General features: G+C 55.8%; 2 protein-coding genes across 3 annotated transcripts; both read left to right on the top strand.

Annotated features, from left to right (window-relative positions):
* Positions 1-843: 843 nt before the first annotated feature.
* Nxnl1 (nucleoredoxin like 1) lies at positions 844-8,641 on the top strand. Its single transcript, XM_052752559.1, is given in 3 exon segments — positions 844-2,921; positions 6,266-6,555; positions 6,558-8,641. Coding segments are annotated over 3 exon segments (714 nt in total). The 5' UTR covers positions 844-2,595; the 3' UTR covers positions 6,656-8,641.
* Positions 8,642-10,284: 1,643 nt separating this feature from the next.
* On the top strand, positions 10,285-15,936 carry Tmem221 (transmembrane protein 221). Of its 2 annotated transcripts, XM_052752539.1 has the most exons (4): positions 10,494-11,002; positions 11,522-11,607; positions 13,257-13,487; positions 14,114-15,936. In XM_052752539.1, the coding sequence occupies exons 1-4, from the start codon at positions 10,683-10,685 to the stop codon at positions 14,167-14,169; spliced, it is 693 nt and encodes a 230-aa protein (XP_052608499.1). In that variant the 5' UTR covers positions 10,494-10,682; the 3' UTR covers positions 14,170-15,936. The 2 variants fall into 2 exon arrangements, with proteins under 2 accessions (XP_052608498.1, XP_052608499.1); XM_052752538.1 differs by lacking the exon at positions 14,114-15,936 and having other exon boundaries at positions 10,285-11,002; positions 13,257-14,100.
* The last annotated feature ends 1,689 nt before the right edge of the window (positions 15,937-17,625 follow it).

Genomic DNA, 17,625 nt, shown 5'->3' with positions numbered 1-17,625 from the left:
TCCCGGCCACCCTCCCACGCCCCCTGCCCACCCTGCGGGCTTGCTTGTTTTCTGCCCTGCTTGGCCGACCTTCCCACAGTTCTCCTTGGGAGGACGCCAGCCGGGGCCGGCTTCCAGAGCCACTGGAAGGCCAAGGCTGGGCAGGCGCGGCCCCACCTCCGCCCGCAGCTGCCATTGGTCTCAGGGAGGTGGGTGGGTGGGATGGGGGGCTGCTGAAGATCCCGAACGCTGGACCAGACAGCCAGGGGTTAACTTGGACAAGTCTCTAGAGCTGCCGTCTCTCTCCCCTTTTGAGATCACCCCATTTTACAGGTAAGGACACTGAGTGCTGCAACAGGCCCCCCAGCGTAAGTCTGGGGTTCAGCGCTGCCGCCTGCTCTCCCTTCTCGTGGCCTCCGCCTGTTTCCATATTCCTGGAACATCTCCTGCGCCCTTTGCCCCACTTCCTCCTCTGGCCAGCCGGTGCCTCCCTCCTCCCTTCCCTCCCCCCCCCCCCCCTAGTGTACGGAGCGCTGAGGGTAAGCACCGGCTCTTGACCACTCATGATGGGATTCTCCGCACCTGCTCCCCAGTCTTCAGTCCTAAAATCTGAAAGGTTGATAGCAGGCTAGCGAGGACTTCCGTTTGATCCTTGGGACCCACATCGTGGAAGAAACTCCCAAAACACTAAATAAAATAAATAAACAAGAAAAAATAAATAAATAAAATAAATACAGGCTGGTGGTCTGCCCTTAATCCCGGTGTTAGGGAGAGTGAGGAAGGAGACTTGTGAGGCTGAGAAAGTCCCCGTTTGGAAGAGCTGAACATGTGGAAGAAGGAGCTCATCTGGTAGCCTGCTTGCTTAGCACGCAGAAAGCCCTGGCTTCCATGCCCAGTTCCCTTACCCTGTAAACAAGGTGGGCGAGTGCTCAGGAAGTCCAAGGCGACCCTTGGCTACTTAGGAGCTGGAGAATACCTGGACACACCCGGAGAAGGAAGGACAGTGATGTGACACCTGTAAAGCCAGCAGTGTTGGTAATGGCTGGAGCTGACGCATCTTCTTAGTGTCCTTTCTGATGGTATTTGCTCGAAATTGAAGAGGCAAGCTGAGCATGCCCAGGAGCTTCCTGTCTTTCCGCTTTAATCTTTGACTTCCAGCTAGGCCCACCCCGCCCCAAACATTTCTATCCTTTCTTTCTTTTTCTTTCCTTTTTTTTTTTTTTTTTTTTTTTTTTTTTTTTGAGACAGGGTTTCTCTGTGTAGCCCTGGCTGTCCTGGATCTCACTCTGTAGCCCAGGCTGGCCTTGAACTCAGAGATCCGCCTGCCTTGTCCTCCCGAGTGCTGGGATTAAAGGCGAGCGCCACCACCGCCCGGCTCTATCTTTTCTTTTTAAACTATCATCTTCAACTGAACATGTGCAGGGCTGAAGAGAGGACTCAGCAGGTAAAGGCGCTTGCCACCAAGCCTGACGACCTGAGTTTGATCCCCAGGACGTGGTGGAAGTAGAGACCGCCTGTTGCACGTTGTCCTCTCTCCTCCAGAAGTGCACTGTGGCATGTGGGACCTGCTACCGTAATAAATGCTTAAAAAACAACTAAACATGCTCAGAGTGGGCTCCTGAGTAAGTCCCCCCGGGTCCTTAGGACTTTGCCTTGGGAATGGCTCCTGCGTTCTCCCTCCCTGCAGCAGTTTTGTCCAACCATCTGCATCTTCTCTGTCCTTATTTGTCTTTGAAGACACCCAGGATTCACAACCTGGGGCAGCAGGAGGGTCAGGGTCAACCTTGGCTACATATTAATTCTGAGGACAGCCTGGGCTACAAGAGACCCTTTCTTAAAAACAACAGCAACAAAGGGTTCTTTGAGTTGTGCAGGAGCATGTCCGAGCCCAGAGCAAGACTGCAGCTGCCTGGGTGACACACTCACCTTGGAAAAGTTTATCTGGATTTTGATGGTTAAGGGGGTGCTGGAAAACTGAGTTTCCAGATGTACTCTGGGTGATGAGAGGGGACAGAAAAGGGAGGAGCCTACAGCATTTATTTTGGTTTTTACCAAAATTCTTGCCTAGAAATGAATAAGCATATCCCTTCATTACCGGAGTTTATTGCTTTACTGTGCTGCAGGAGATGGAAGCCAGCCCCTGACCACGCCCCCAGCCCCTCACTGGGGGATTCTAGGCGGGGCTCCACCCTGACCACGCCCCCAGCCCCTCACTGGGGGATTCTAGGTGGGGGCTCCACCCCTGAGCCACGCTCCCAGCCCCCACTGGGGGATTCTAGGCAGGGGCTCCACTCCTGGCCACACCATAACCCCTCTCATTTTTTGTCGTATATCCCAGGGTGTTGTGGAACTTGCGTGATCCCCCTGCCTCAGTGCTCACAGGCTTTCTGTTTTGTTAACACCTCACAAGCAGCTTGGCTCTGTGGAAGGTCCATGAGACCTCCCTGTCACCTCAAACCAATGCTGGTCCTGTAGAGGTCAACCTACAGGAGGATTAGCGGCTAATCTGGCTTCTGAGGTCCCTATCTATTCCTGGGGCTAGGGGAACCCAGTAAGCAGGCTCCGGGCCACAGCAGATCCCTCTCCTGGGCCCCCAGCCCCTCACACACTACTGCCATGGCATCCCTCTTCTCTGGCCGCATCTTGATCAGGAACAACAGTGACCAGGATGAGGTGGAGACCGAGGCCGAGTTGAGCCGCCGGCTGGAGAATCGCCTTGTGCTGTTGTTCTTCGGCGCCGGGGCCTGTCCCCAGTGCCAGGCCTTTGCCCCGGTCCTCAAAGACTTCTTCGTTCGACTCACTGATGAGTTCTACGTGCTGCGGGCAGCACAACTGGCCCTGATCTACGTGTCCCAGGACCCCACGGAGGAGCAACAAGACCTGTTCCTCAGGGACATGCCTGAAAAGTGGCTGTTCCTGCCTTTCCATGATGACCTGAGGAGGTGAGGCCCCAGGGAAGGCCAGGGAGGGCTTCCTGGAGAAGGTGTCTCCGTGGAAGGTGAACCAGTGTTTACTGTCCGGTACTAGGAGCTAGCGCAGAAAGAGGGGGTCCATCCGTCTCCGTCACAGCCCACTGCAGGGGACGGGGAAACACAAGATGGCTGCTAGGGGGAGTCACAGGAGCCTGCCATCCCAGTGCTTGGAGATGAGGCAGGAGGATTGCTATAAGTTCAAGGCCAGCTCTAAAACAAGAGGTGGGTACTGTAGCTCAGTTACTGGAGTGCTTGTCTGGCATCTGTGAAGCCATAGCTCCATCCCCAGCATTGTGAAAATCGGATGTGGGGTACACACTGCAGTCTCCACACGAGGAAGGTGGAGGCAGGACCAGCGGGAGCTTGAGGCTAGCCTGGACTATGTAGGGTGACCCTGTCCCCAAACCAACACCACCACCAGAGCTGGACACGAGGAGGCATGGCTCAGAAGAGGGTCTCCAACTGGGCACCGCAGTGTCTTGGAAAGGACGACAGTTAGGAGAACTGAGTCACTTTTACCAGGGAGGGTGGGAGCCATGGGAGGCAGCAGAGCCAGGAGAGGAGAGGAGCACACTTCTTTTTTCTCTTTGGATTTTGGTTTTTGGTTTTTGGAGACAGGGTTTCTCTGTGTAGCCCTGGCTGTCCTGGAACTCACTCTGTAGACCAGGCTGGCCTGGAACTCAGAGATCCGCCTGCCTCTGCCTCCACCAGGCAAAGAGTCACACTTTAAAGGTTGTGTCTAACTTAGAACTTCCGGTTTCCTGTTTAAGGAGAGATACTGTGTGACAGGGTCTCAAGTAGACCAGGCTGGCTTCCAGCAGGCTATGTAGCCAAGGCTGGCCCTAATCCTCCTAATCGTACAGTCTGTGCCTCCTAAGTGCTGAGATGACAGTCATCGCACCAGGCACTTTAGGTTTGTGTGTGTGTGTGTCCGCACATGTACCTGTCCCCAAGCATATGTGTTGTGTACACGCACTGCCAGTGTGGGGGTGAAGGCTGACGTCGGGCACTCCAGCGTATTCCTGCGTCAGGCTCTCAGATGTACCCTGAGCTCACAGACAGGGCTAGTCTCGCAGCCAGCAAGCCCCAAGGGTCCCTGGGCGACCACACTTACCCTGCTTTTGGGCTGTTGGGACCAGAACTCAAGTCCTTATCCTTGGACAGCAAGTACTTGACCCTCCGAAACACCTTGTAACTTCTCTTGGTGTTCTGACTTGGAACTCACAGCAACCCCCCTGCCTCAGCTCCCTAAATTCTGGATGACAAGCATGCATCACCACACCCAGCTTCGCATTTGTACTACCAGTAATAAAACCAGAGGCTCTGAGTTTCATCCCAGTTCTGAGAGAGACTCATTGTAGTGACATCTGGCCACCCAGTCCCCTCTCCTGGCGCCACCGCCTTCCACATGCCCCTGGCTGAACTGCCTCGGGGCTGGTGTCTGCGCTACGCTGGGGGAAGGTGAGCTGTGCAGTCTGTAATGAGCAGCTGACTGCCTGACCTTTCACCATCTCACGGACTGTCTTGCACGAGTTCAAGGGTCTGGTCATGAGGGCCCCATTCCACATGTCACGATGATGATTGGGACACCCGCTCACTGCCCTGTGCTGCCAAGTAGGTTCTGCTCCCCCCCCCCCCCCATGAGCAGCATCTGTCCCCAGGGAAAGAAATACGAGCTCTAAGTGTCGTAGAGGAACCTGCCATCTGGGGTAAAGTTCACTCAGCCAGACCCTGGTGTGGCATGCAGGCCTCCCATCCCAGCACTTGGGAGGCTGAGGAGTTTAAGGCCCGCCTTGCTCCATAGAGAGACCCTGGGGTTGACAAAAAACAGGCTGGAGAGAAGCTCTGAGGTCAAGGCACCGGCTGCTCATGCAGAGGACCTAGGTTAGTTCCCAGCACCCACACGGAAGCTCAGCCATCTATAACTCCAGTTCTGGGGCTCTGGCACCCTCTCCTGGTGTCTGTGGGCACTACACACAGGTGGTGTACAGGCATGCATCGAGGCAAACACTCAGGCACAGCAGATCAAACAGAAAGCTGTGTTTCAGTGGGCAGAGTCTTGTACAGCAGGCTTGAACCCAGCCACCCACATAAACCATCATCCCAACAGGCAGGAGGATCAGGAATGCAAAGTCATTTTTTTGTCTGTTTGTTTTTGTTTTGAGACAGGATTTCTCTGTGTAGTCCTGGCTGTCCTGGAACTCATTCTATAGACCTGGCTGGCCTTGAACTCACAGAGATCCACCTGCCTCTGCCTCCCGCTGGCTGAGATTAAAGGAGTTTGCTGTAACTGCTCAGCAAGTCACCCTTGTCTATATAAACATGAGACCAGCTTGGGCCTCAAAAACAAAACAAAAAACCAACAACAAAAACTAACCAATAATCATGGATTGAGAACCTCAGCTGAAAGCTGGGTGGTGGTGGCGGCGGCAGTGGCGCCGGCCCACACCTTTAATCCCAGCACTCTGGAGGCAGAGGCAGGTGGATCTCTGAGTTGGAGGCCAGCCTGGGCTACAGAGCAATTTCTAGGACAGCCAAGGCTACACAGAGAAACTGTTCAATAAACCAAAACCAAAACAAACAAACAAAAAACCTCAGCTGAGATGTGTGTGGTGGCATTTGCCTTTAATCCCAACAGGCTGATTTCTGTGAGATCTCAGTCTGCATGGAGAGTTCAAGGCATAGTTTCATAATGAGAATTCATGCTGGCCTTACTCACTCCGTGAATGTGGAGCTCACAGAGGGGTGGATTCTGGCCTTGCTGGGAGTGGGGTGCAGGGTCTCCTGGAGATTCTCACAGCTTCTTGGTGGCTTCAGAACTGACATCCTTGCCCCTGACCATTCAGAGTCTCTGTGAGATGCCAGCTGTACCTGTCAGGGTCTCACCCCAGGGCCTTTGCACATACTCTGTCATTGTCCGGAACAAACACTTTCCCCAGTCTTCCGTCCCTCCCTCCACCCGTAAGATCTCAGTTCAAATGTCACTCCCACGCAGAGGCCCAGCTTGACGTTATCTGATAGCCTTTCACAGTATGCATTCATTCATTCAACACACATTTCCGGAACATTCCTCAGCTGTTTGAAATCCCTGCCCCCGGGGCCTCCCTCTTCCCAGCGACAGCAGACCAACGATACACATACATACAGCAGGGGGACATTGGAAGGGAGGATGGGGCAGGGAGAGGGAAGGTGTGAGGAGCCGGTGCAGAAGCCCTGGGGAGCCAGCGGGTCCCGGGGCGGCCCTCGGGGGCAGCGCGCGCAGCGCATCGGGAGCTGCGGGGTCTCAAGGGCGGGCTGACGCGCGCTCCCCGCAGGGACCTCGGGCGCCAGTTCTCCGTGCGTCGTCTGCCGGCCGTCGTGGTGCTCAAGCCGGGTGGGGACGTGCTGACGAGCGACGCGACGGACGAGATCCAGCGCCTGGGACCCGCCTGCTTCACCAACTGGCAGGAGGCGGCGGAGCTGCTGGACCGCAGCTTCCTGCAGCCCGAGGACCTGGATGAGCCCGCAAGGCGCAGCATCACCGAGCCTCTGCGCCGCCGCAAGTACCGCGTGGACCGGGATGCGGGCCGGGGCCGGGGCCGGAGCCGCCACGACTCTGGTGACCCCCAGGGGATGCAGGTGCAAGGGCAGAGCTCTGGTGGCCCCCAGGGGGACCCGGCTGCAGGGGCGGGGCTCTGGTGACCCCCATGGGTACCTGGGTGTAGGGGCGCGCTAGAGGCGGGGCTATGGTAACCCCCGGAAGACCCCGGCTGCAGGGGCGGGGCTCCGATTAGCCTTCTCCTCCCGCATGCTCAGGACGTTCCCTAGACAGCGGTGCAGGCCGGCCTTGAACTCACCATTCTTCTGCCTCAGCCTAAGGAGCAGCTGGAACGGCAGCCAAAGACAGACAAGTTTCCTCTTCCAGGTCACCCCTAGTCCTCGAAAGAACGTAGGGATCCCCACGAACAGGTCCCGGGCACGGTACCCGGGACTTAGTGCATGCTAAGCAAGCTTTCTAACCATAGAACCCCAGCCTCAAATACCTTGTTCAAAACAAACAAAACCCACTCCTGCAGCCGGGCTTTGTGGTGCAGGCCTGTCGTTCAGCGCTCTGGACGCAGGTGCAGGGCCGGTGCGGAATGGCACTTGCTGTGAAGACTGACAACCCGAGTCCAGTCCCCAGAACCCACATGGTGGAAGGGAGGACGGTCTCCCGCAAGTTGCTGACCTCCACACGCTCGTGGTGGCACGTGCATGCCCACACACTTACAGAACAAAAATACTATGTTAAGTCTTGTGCAAAACAACAACACATAAAAAAGAAAACAGAGGCGTGCAGAAGAAGGATCCGGAGCTCAAGGCCGTTTTTTGGTTATGTAGAGGGCTCTAGGTCGGCCTGGGCTACGTGATACCAAGCCGGGTCTAGCGCCGCTCCTCGGGACAGGCACCTGCCTCTGTAGAAGCGCATGGGACCTGCAAGCCGAGGGTTTAGCTTTGCCTACCGCGCCCTCTGGCGGCCCGAGGGGGATGGTGCGTGCAAATGAGACGTCCAGCGCGTCCACGGGGCTGACGAGCCTGGCTTTCTGGGGCAAGAATCTGACAAGATAAAGGAAGAAGGAGGAGTCGTGACCCCGCAAGCAGTTCATCCGCCTCTGTCCCCAACTTGGAATAGTGGGGGAAACTGAGGCTCAAGACTGAATAAGGATGCCTGCTGGCCACCAAGCCTGACTGCCCGAATTCGATCGTGGGTACCCACGTGGGGCAAGGAAAGAGCCTACTCTTACAAGTTGTCCTTAAATTACTATGATTATGATTTTGTTTTTCAAGACAGGGTTTCTCTGTGTAGCCCTGGCTGTCCTGGAACTCACCAGGCTAGCCTCGAATTCTAGTGCTAGGATTAAAGGCATGCACTGTCACCACCTGGCTGGAATGCTAAAATACTAATTAAAAAAGAAAATTAGGGGCTGGAGAGATGGCTCAGAGGTTAAGATCACTGGCTGCTTGCTCTTCCTGAGTCCTGAGTTCAATTCCCAGCACCCACATGGTGGTTCACAACCATCTATAGAGAGATCTGGTGCCCTCTTCTGGCATGCAGGCATACATACACTATATACATAATAAATAAATAAATCTTAAAAAAGAAAGAAAATTAGAAACCTTCATTTACCCTTTATGGGAATATGAAAATTGTACAGTTGCCATGGGAACCTGTTTTGTAGTTACAGGAAGAGTAAAATGGAGTTAGCATACGAATCAGCAATTCAACTCCTAGAACTCACTACTGGAGGCAGGGGCCCCCATACTTGCAAATGCCTGTTCGGAACATTGTGATTGACACTTGCCAAAAGTTAGAGGCACCCCAAATGTCCATCAACAGAACAACTCATGTGGGGTGTCCAGAGTGGAGTATTGCTCAGCCACAAACAGGAATAAGGCACCGGAACAGGTTACAACACTGGTATGGAGTGACCACAGCCAGACCCAAAAGGCTTCTTCTGGCAGGAGATGTCCCAAACAGGGAAAACCACGAGGGGGGCTGAGCAGGCAGGGGCTGCCTGCTCACTGAGGAGAGTGGGGACTGATTGATGGGAAGGGCTCTCATCAGTCTTGTCAGATTCTTGCCCCAGAGATGGAATGTTCCCGAACTAGGCAGAGGTGGGTTGCATTGTAAATGTGCTATAAATCACTGAATAAAAACATTGCTACCTGTATGAGAGTTTCATCTCAATTCATTAAAAGTAGCCAATTGAGTAGCGGTGGTGGCCCACACCTTTAATCCCAGCACTCAGGAGGCAGAGGCAGGCGGATCTCTAAGTTCGAGGCCAGCCTGGTCTACAGCTCTTTCCAGGACAGGCAGGGCTACACAGAGAAACCTTGTTTCGAAAAACAGAATAAATAAAAACAAACCAAACCGTGGAAGGGAGCTGAGGAGAGGACTTGGTAGGTAAGAGTCCTGCTATGCAAACAGGAGGACATGAGTCCAAGTCCTCAGCACCCACGGAAACATCTGGCATGGTGGACAGTCCACCAGACAGCTGCTGCACTCCCCGCCCACCTGCACCACACACAGACCCCCACAGGCTCACACGGCACACTCACACACTGGAGCCGGAGCCTGACATACACATATCTACCACACAGCTACAGCCAAGCACTCTGCATTTTATTAAGATTTATTTATTTATTTATCTATTTTGAGACAGGGTTTCTATGTGTAACAGCCCTGGCCGACTTGGAACTTGCTCTCAGACCAGGCTGGTCTCAAACTCTGAGATCCACCTGCCTCTGCCTCACGAGTGCTGGGATTAAAGGTGCACGCTATCACCACCTGCTCTAATTTTTATTATATGTTTGGGGCGGAATGTGTGCATCTGAGTGTGAGACCAGAGGCCAGAAGAAGGTGTGGGATCCCCTGACTGCCTGACCTGCATGCTGGAAACAGAACTGAGCCACGGTTAATCACTGAGCCAGCTGCTCTCCAGTCCCTCTGTTTACTTTTAAAGATAGTGTCCTCTAGGTCAGACTGTCTTCTGAGTGCGTACAGTCCCCTGCCTACGCCTCTGAATTGCAATGAAGACAGGCCTTTGTCAGTGTGCCCAATTTATCCAAACATATACGCATTTAATATAGGAAGACGGCTCAGTGGGTAAAAGCACTGGCTGCTCTTGGAGATGGAGGTTCAGTTCCCAGCATCCATATGGTGGTTCACAATCATCTGCAAACGACGCCCTCTTTTGACCTCCGCAGCTACCTGGCACGCACAACATACACAGACATACATGTAGGCAAGACATTCATACACATAAAATAAATAAATCTTAATTATTTTTTTTAGTAAACCAAGTGCCAGAAGCCCGGCGCTCAGGACGACGGGGAGGCACCTGTCTGCATCTGCAGAGGTCCAGCTTCCAACCCCGGGCACCTGTGGGTCCCCCTATCTCCATCCTCGGGCTCTGTGCCTCTGCCTGTGTCGGATCGGGACTCAGAGGCCAGCCCGGTCAGCTCCATCTCCTGCTGTCTCTTCATCTCCCCTTCCACAGGCTTTCTTTTTTGGGGACAGAGTCTCTCTATGTAGCTCTGACTGTCCTAGAACTAGCTACGAAGACCAGGCCTACCCTTGCGGTCTGGGCCCTCCCCATTTTCCCACCCCCTCAAGCCCGCCCATTAGGGTGGGGCAATCCGGGTGGCCCCGCCCTGACCCCGCCCCTGCGCTCCCTCTCCCAAACACGTGCGTTTCCAGGCACCACCCCACCTGTGTCCCCCGCCCACCTGGTCACCTCTTCGCCCCCGCATCCGGAGCCCTCCTAGCTGCGCCTCGCAAGACCCCCTTTTCTGGTCCCTTTCCCGGGGGCCCCACCCAGCATTGCCCGCAGGAGCCAGGCCCCGCCCCACTCCGGACCGCACACGTGGAAGACCCGTCCCTTCGGACGCTGCTGTTGGGGCGTCCCTGAGCCCCATCCTCTTAAGCCACGCCCCTGGCCCCGCCTTAGCCGCGCCCCGCCCCTCTGCATCAGGCCCCGCCCCTCTGCCGCAGGCTCTGGCTCTCCCCGCCGCGCCCCTCCTGTCCCCCCCTTCCCTCCCCGTCCTCCTCCGCACACCCGGGGGCGGCGCCCGCGGCCGGAACAAAGCAGAAAACACTTTCTCCCAAGTTTTCGCGCAGCACTCGGGGCCCCTGTCCAGAGGCCCGTGGCGCCCCATCCCACCCCAGCCGCCTCCCCTCCCCGCGCCTTCTCCTCAACCCAGGCCCGCACCATGGGCCGCTCGTACGGAGGCCGGGTGCTGGCCGCGATGACCCTGCTGGGCATCCCAGCCGCCGTGCTGGTCGCGCTGGCTGCGCAGCTGCTGTTCCAGCTCCAGGCGGGGCGCGCGGAGCTGCGGGGTGTGCGCACCGACGTGCTGCACCCTGAGCTGGACCCCGACGCGGGGCTACCCGAAGCTGCGGCTGGGGCATTGCTGCCGCTGGCGACTGCGCTGGCCGCGCTGGCGCAGGTCCTCGGGCTTAGCTGCCTGCTGCTCGCCGCGCTCTGCGGACACCTGGGCGCCGAGCTGGCACGCGGGCCGGGGCCGGGCAGGTAGGACGCCAGCGCCTCTACCTGCAGAGGGGGAAACTGAGGCTCCGAGAGCGCGCCGGTGCCCGCCCACCCCCCACCTTCCCTCGCTGGTGCTTGGGGTGCATCCCGGGGTCACATGCCAATCATCGGAGCTGCACCCCAGCCCCCCCCTCCCGCCCCGGCAGGGTTCAGGAAGGACAGGACTGTCGGGTGTGAATCAGCAGCTAGCCGCAGCCCGGCCAGGGGTCCCTCAGGACCCTGAGCTCAGGGGTGCGGGTGTAGATGGTTCCACCTGGAGCACTGGGGATGCGGTGAGGTGCTCCTTGTCCCACCCGCGTCCCGCTTTGAGTCTCCCACAGCACCTGACGCTGGTGGAACCGCGCAGATTCAAACAATGGGTGGGTGCGTGGATACACGGGTGGCTGGGTGCACGCGGTGGTGGTGGGTGGGTGAGCGGACGGTCAGGTAGGTCGGTGGGGGAGGGGCGGGTCTCTCGACTGGCCTGGTGTCACTGTCCCTCTTCCTGTCGTCCTCCTTCAGGTCGGACTGGTTTCTGTTTGACTGCCGCCTCCTCAGGCACTCGGCGCTTGGCCTGTTCTGCTGTGGGGTCTCCGTCTACTTAGCAGGTGTGTGGGGGCAGAGGACCGGGGGCGGGGTGCACACAGGTCTCTGGGGCCAGGCAGCCTGAGATCAGGCAGCTGCTCCAACACTTCTTCTTGGATGTGTTCTGTGCCTCAGTTTCCCCATCAATCAAGAGTGAGGAGTGTCCCTGATGCTTAGAATGGACAGAGGATTCTCCATTAATACTCATTATTTATTGATTATTACTATTTATCATGTGGGCCAGATTGTCCTGGAAGTTGCTCTGTAGCCAAGGCTGGCCTTGAACTTCTGATCTTGCTTTCACCTCCTAAGCCTTGGGAGGACAGGTGTATGTGGTGCCTGTGTGTGCAGTGCCCACAGAGGTCAGAGGCCATAGAGCCCTGAGCTGCAGCTTTAGGTGGTTCTGAACTAGAGGGTTCTGGGAACCAATCCCAGGTCCTCTGCAAGAGCAGCCAGTGCTCTTAACCTCCGGGCCATCTCCCTGCCCCGACCCTTTCTGTTTTGACTTTTGCTTTTTCTTATTTGTGTTTTAGACAGAGTCTCACATGGCCCAGGCTGGTTTCAAATTCTCTATGTAGCCAAGGATGACCCTGGGTTTCTGATCCTCCTGCCTCCATGGTGTGGGATGACAGGCAAAGCCACACCCGGTTCATTCGGTACTGAACCCTGGACCTCACAAATGCCAGGCAAGCTCTCTACCCACTGAGCTACAGTTCAGGCTCTGGAAGGACTTGGTTTTGCTTTTACCACGTTGTAGCTGGAACCTGGGATCCCGGGCCCACTAGACAAGTGCTGTCCCACTGAGGTGCCTCCGCCGGAAGGGGCTGGAGAGGTGGCTCCGCGGTTAAGAGGACAGGAGTTTGGTCCCCAGCACTCACGTCAGGCTGCTCACAACCTCCCTGAAGTCCAGGAGATTTGACAGCCTGCCCTGGCCTCCATGGGCACCAACACAGAAGGGGTGGGGTAAAAATAAATCTTTAAATAAGGAGCCCCGTTTTTAGGGCTGCTCACTGATGACTGCTAGCACAGTTCCCAGGACCCACACTCCAGAGAATCTGCCCCCAAGGCGTCCCCTGACCTCCACGTGCACACACACTGTGGCGTGTCGCGCGCGCACACACACAGTGAACAGATACAGTAAAAATGGAAAAAAGTAAATAGTAAAATCCCATCTGCATTCTTCTGGGCTGTGAGTCTTCGGGGTGTCCTCCACCCCAGTGTTTATGGGCGTTCTGTCTGCTTGTCTGTCTGTGCACCTTGCTTGAGACCTGAGCACAGAACTGGAGTCCCCGGAGCTCGGGAACCAAACCCAGGTCCTCTCAACCACAGGGCCGTGTGTCTAGTCACTTTTGTTGTTAGATTGTTTGTTTGGGGGATGGGGTCTCACCATATAGTCCTGGCTGTCCTGGAACTCGCTCTGTAGACCAGGCTGGCCTCAAACTCACAGAGATCCTCCGGCCTCTGCCTCTGAGTGCTGGGATTAAAGGCGTGCGCCACCACACCTGCCAGTTTCCTTATCTGGAGATGGCAGTGATGGCGACGAGGCTTCGATAGACCGCCTACCTGTTCCGGTGCAGGGTTTGTTGCTGTTACTCTGTGTTTGAGGGATCTCCCCCAAGGGCTTGGAGAGCAAATGTTTGTTGAGTGAGTAAGTGACCCATTCCTTCCTCAGCACTGGCCATTTACACCCTGCTGCTCTTCGAGATCGAGGCGGGTGCAGCGGCCGCATCTATCCTGGGCTCAGGTGCCCTGGTCCTGGTGGCGGTAATGACTCACACCCTGCTCCGGGCTGTTCGGGCCACTCGCCGGGGTCTCCACGAGCTGTCCCCACCCTCCTTGGAAGATGAGCCAGCCCGACCTTCAGAAGACTCCAAAGTTGGCTGCAGGGCTCAGCCCCAGCAGGGTACCCATTGCCAGACCCTCTATGCCCCATCCCGGGAACCTGGGGATCCCCCTGGGCCCATGGCCACTGGTATCACATCCACAGTCCTGGGGAAAGCCAGTGAACATGGTCTGCCTGCTTCTCCCCGGCCCCAGACACGATTGGCAGGCACAGGCCACTGGGATGGGGTCACTCACGAGATGCGTAGCATGCTGGGCCACAGGTCACTGGACATGGGGAAGGACGCCACGCTGGTGTGAGCTGGGAGTCAGGGGCAAGATGATAAAACGGTGACACCACAGAGACAGGTCCAGCTCAGCTACTGTAGTCATTGGCCTTCTTCCCTCCTTGTTTATGGAATCCTTGACTTATGTCAAAGTTGCCTCATGACCCAAAACAGCTGCCAGTGCTCCAACCTTTACCTCTTACTTGCTAAGAGGGATAACAAAGGCCAGGGATGGGTAGGTCTTCTAAAGGCCTTTGAGACCTCGGGACCTTTTGTCTGCATCTCACTGGGACATCGACACACAACCATACCTTTATACAGGGAGGTCTGTGTAATGTGAACAAATGAGGTTCTTTTATAGATGGGAGCGGAGGACTGGGCTTCGGTTCTGACTCTCACTGGTTCTCTATCCATTCTACAGATGAGGAAATGGAGGCCTCAGTAGGGGCTGTGACTCACCAGGGTTCCCATTTCTGAGCATCAGAGCCTGGACTTGCACCCAGGTCCTGTGACCCCGCTCCCATGTTCCTGGAAGAAGGCTCCAGTCCTAGACCTCCACTCCCCGACACTCCCTGGGAGCTGTGGACATTTGAAATTCGCATGTGTGGGGCTCAGAGCAGCCCGAGGCCACGAGCGTTCAGGGATGGCTGGAGTCTCCCTGTGGGCCCTAGGCTGAGTGGGTTTCGTCGCTGTGCCTCAGTTTCTTTATCTGTGACATGGAGACAGGAGGGGAGACGCAGGAAGCTGCACACAGGAGGCCCTCACTACATCGTAGCCATGTGTCTTGGTTGTATTGTTGCTGTAACAAAGTATTTGACAGAAGCCACTTAGGGGAGAAAAGGGCTTGTTCCGGCCAGAGCTCCAGGTTTAACCCCCACTCCTGGTTCCAACTCTGTGTCTTAGTCACTCTGCGGTTGCCGTGATAAAACACCCTGACAAGCCCCAGTCAAGAAGCAGAGAGAGATGACCGCTGCCTCAGGGTCGTTCAGTCCATGGGCTGCTGCCCACATTTAGGAGGGCCATCCTGCCTCAGTTAACCAGCCTGGAGACTGCCACCCTCGCCTGCCCGGAGGCTGGGCTCCAGGGTGGTTCTGGGTCTGCTCGGGTTGACAATGCTAGCACGTGTGTGGAAGCAGGTGACGGACCGAATGAAGCCCACGGTCCACAGAGGTCTCCACCCCTCTCCAGACTGCACAGCCCCAGGAATGAACTCAGAGGGTGGCTTGCTCTGCTTGGTTGCTTTTGTTTTTTAAGACAGGGTCTCATGTAGCCCAGACTGTCCTGGAATGCTCTGTGTAGCCAACAACGGCCTTGGACTCCTGCCGCCCGCCGCTGCCTCCCCCTCCCGTGCCTCAGGACCTTTTGAGATGCTGCACCCTAGGCCCTCACCGGCTTCTCCCTCCTCTGGTCCCTTCTTCTCTTCTTGAGCCCTGGAATTCTCCGAGGCTTTGACGGGAGTCTCTGAGAGCTGCTGAAGGACAAAGCTGAGACCCGCCCTCCCTCTGGACACCCTCCTGGGAGCAGAGCTGGGGGCCCAGATTGCTTGGCTCAGTCATCTTGGGACTGGCCAGGCCAGGCCAGGCGGGAGCCAAGCAGGCGGGTGGGAGACACCTGATCCAGGTGTGGCAGGACGTGGCTCCCTCCTCCATCAGCCATGGCTGGAACTTGGCTTTTAAAGATTTTAATTTCTGTTTGCTTCAGTCTTTCAGTTCTCTATTTTTTGTTGTTTTGCTTTTGGACAAGGTCTTACGTAGCTCAGGCTGGACTGGAGCTGGTTATGTAGTGAAGATAACTGAGGTTCTGATCCTCTGCCTCTGGGTGCCTGTGCGCCACCACACATGGCTGAGTCACCCTTGGCGACTTTCTATGAGGGAGAGTCCAGCTGGGTGGCCGGGCGAGGCAGGAGGACTGGGGCAAGTTCTAGCCCAACTTTGGCAACATAGTGAGACCCTGACTGAACAGAGGAACAAAATAGTCCATGCTGGCCAAGCAAGGTAGTGCAGATTTGTTATCCCAGCTCTGCGGAGGCTGGAGCAGGAGGATTGTTAAATGTTCAAAACCAGACTGGGCAGTGGGGCTATCCTCCCAGCCCACGAAAGGATGAGGCAGAAGTGACCAGGACAAGGTCCTACTTGAGTACATAATAAGTTTGAAACTAGCCTGGGCTACATGAGACTCAAACAAACAGAAAAACAAACAACGACAACAAACCCCAAAAACAAAAAAATAAACAAAAACAAAAAGCGATGTAGCTCCTCTGGCCACAGGAGGTGGGGAACAGGACATCTTATTGCTGAGATGGGGAACGAGACACGGAGAGGTTAAACCATCACTCAGGGTCACCGGTAAAAGCACAGTGGGGCTTCTGGCCTGGAGGGGTGCAGGAGACCCCTGGCTGTAGCCACACAGAGCTGTGAGTCCCAGGCAGGCCCGGTGGGACCCCAGCACCGGCCCAGAGACCTTCCCCAGTCGCCCGGTTGGATGCTTGGCAAATGCCAGGGTGTGTGATTCAGGGCACACTGTTTCCTTCTGACTCAAGGCCACTCACAGGTCACTGGAGGCCTCTGGTTACCCGCGGGTGCTCTGAAAAGTGATCCCGGGTGGTTTCAGGGCAGCTGGGAAGGTGACCAGAGAGAACAAATGGCTTTTGCTTCCGAGTGAGATCCGGTTTGGTGGCTGGCGCCACGGCAGCCTGGGTGGCACCTGGCAGCCCTGCAGCAGCAGGTGGGGTCAGGATGGTCCCCAGATCCCTGTGTCCAGGCTTAGTGGCACCCCTCCGAATCTCCTCCTTGACAGACTTCAAGGCTTAGCCAGGCCCCTCCGAGATCCTCCTGATCCAGCCTGTGCCGGCTCTGACCTCTCTAACCGCTATCCAGCTCTGTCCCCCAGGGCAGCAGCCATCTCCATCAGAGCCGCTGTGGGTGCTCAGGAGACCCCAGGATCGGGCCTGCTGGGTAGTGGCAGTCCCTCCTAGAACAGGGTGGGGAGGGGCTCTGGACAGCTCCTGGGAGCCTCCCTCTCCCTCTGTGCTTCTGTCCTAATCCCGCATGGCAGGGGTCTCAGGAGGCGCTAGCCCTGCACAGTTGGAAAGTTAACTGAAGGACACAACAGGCCCCAGACCACAGCACAGCTGACTTCCATGATCAAGTGCCGTTCAGGCCACGAACCTCAGCACGAAGACAGCACCACCTGCTAAAAATGAAAAAATAAGTAAACCTCATCCATCAAAGCCTGTAGTTCCGGGAAATTCTCTAAATGACTAACCTTGCTTTTCGGCTTCTGTAGTTCCTCTTCTGTTCTTGCTAACTGAAGTATGTCAACCCAGTGTAGCATGAATCTTAAAAGTTCTTATTAATCAAATCAAACCTGAAGCCAGTTATTGGGGTGAAATGCTGGATGGTCAGAGCCACAGAACAAGCCACATTATCTCACCTTGCTAGATCCTCAGTTTGTCCTGTTTCCTCAGACTGGAAGCTTCTGTGTCCTCATCCCAATGGCTCTCAGCTGAACTGCTGCTCGAAATCCTGAACGCTTAACCAGCCAAATGCTTCTAGTTTCTGGTCCTCACGCCTTTCTACCACCACTGCCTGGGATTAAAGGCTGCTTTCTGGGATTAAACATGCCTGGCTGTTTCCAATGTGGCCTTGAACTCACAGAGATCCAGACGGATTTCTGTCTCTGCAATGCTAGGATTAAAGGCATGTGCTAACATTTTGTAGCCTAAGTATCTTGTGGCTTTTCTGTTCTCTGACCCCAGATAAGTTTATTAAGGTACACAATATTTTGGGGAACACAATACCACCACAACCCAGGACTTGGTTTTGTGCTTTAAAGCTCACCCTGAGAAAGGCTCAGGGCTACACTGGGATCCCGAACACCCAGGGCAGTCACTGGCCCGCTAATAAAGAGTTTCTATTGGCTTGAACCCATGTC

Source organism: Peromyscus californicus, unplaced genomic scaffold, assembly GCF_007827085.1.
Source record: "Peromyscus californicus insignis strain IS unplaced genomic scaffold, ASM782708v3 Scaffold_23__1_contigs__length_62951481, whole genome shotgun sequence".
Lineage (NCBI taxonomy): Eukaryota > Metazoa > Chordata > Mammalia > Rodentia > Cricetidae > Peromyscus > Peromyscus californicus.
Note: the sequence above shows the minus strand (reverse complement) of the source record. Positions and strands in the feature narration are given on the sequence as shown.

Bases quoted from the DNA above. Each gene is read 5' to 3' on its own strand.
- Tmem221 (XM_052752538.1), top strand. From the start codon at position 10,683: ATGGGCCGCTCGTACGGAGGCCGGGTGCTGGCCGCGATGACCCTGCTG. The intron at 11,003-11,521 runs GTAGGACGCCAG...GTCCTCCTTCAG, and splicing joins CGCGGGCCGGGGCCGGGCAG to GTCGGACTGGTTTCTGTTTG. The intron at 11,608-13,256 runs GTGTGTGGGGGC...TTCCTTCCTCAG, and splicing joins GGTCTCCGTCTACTTAGCAG to CACTGGCCATTTACACCCTG.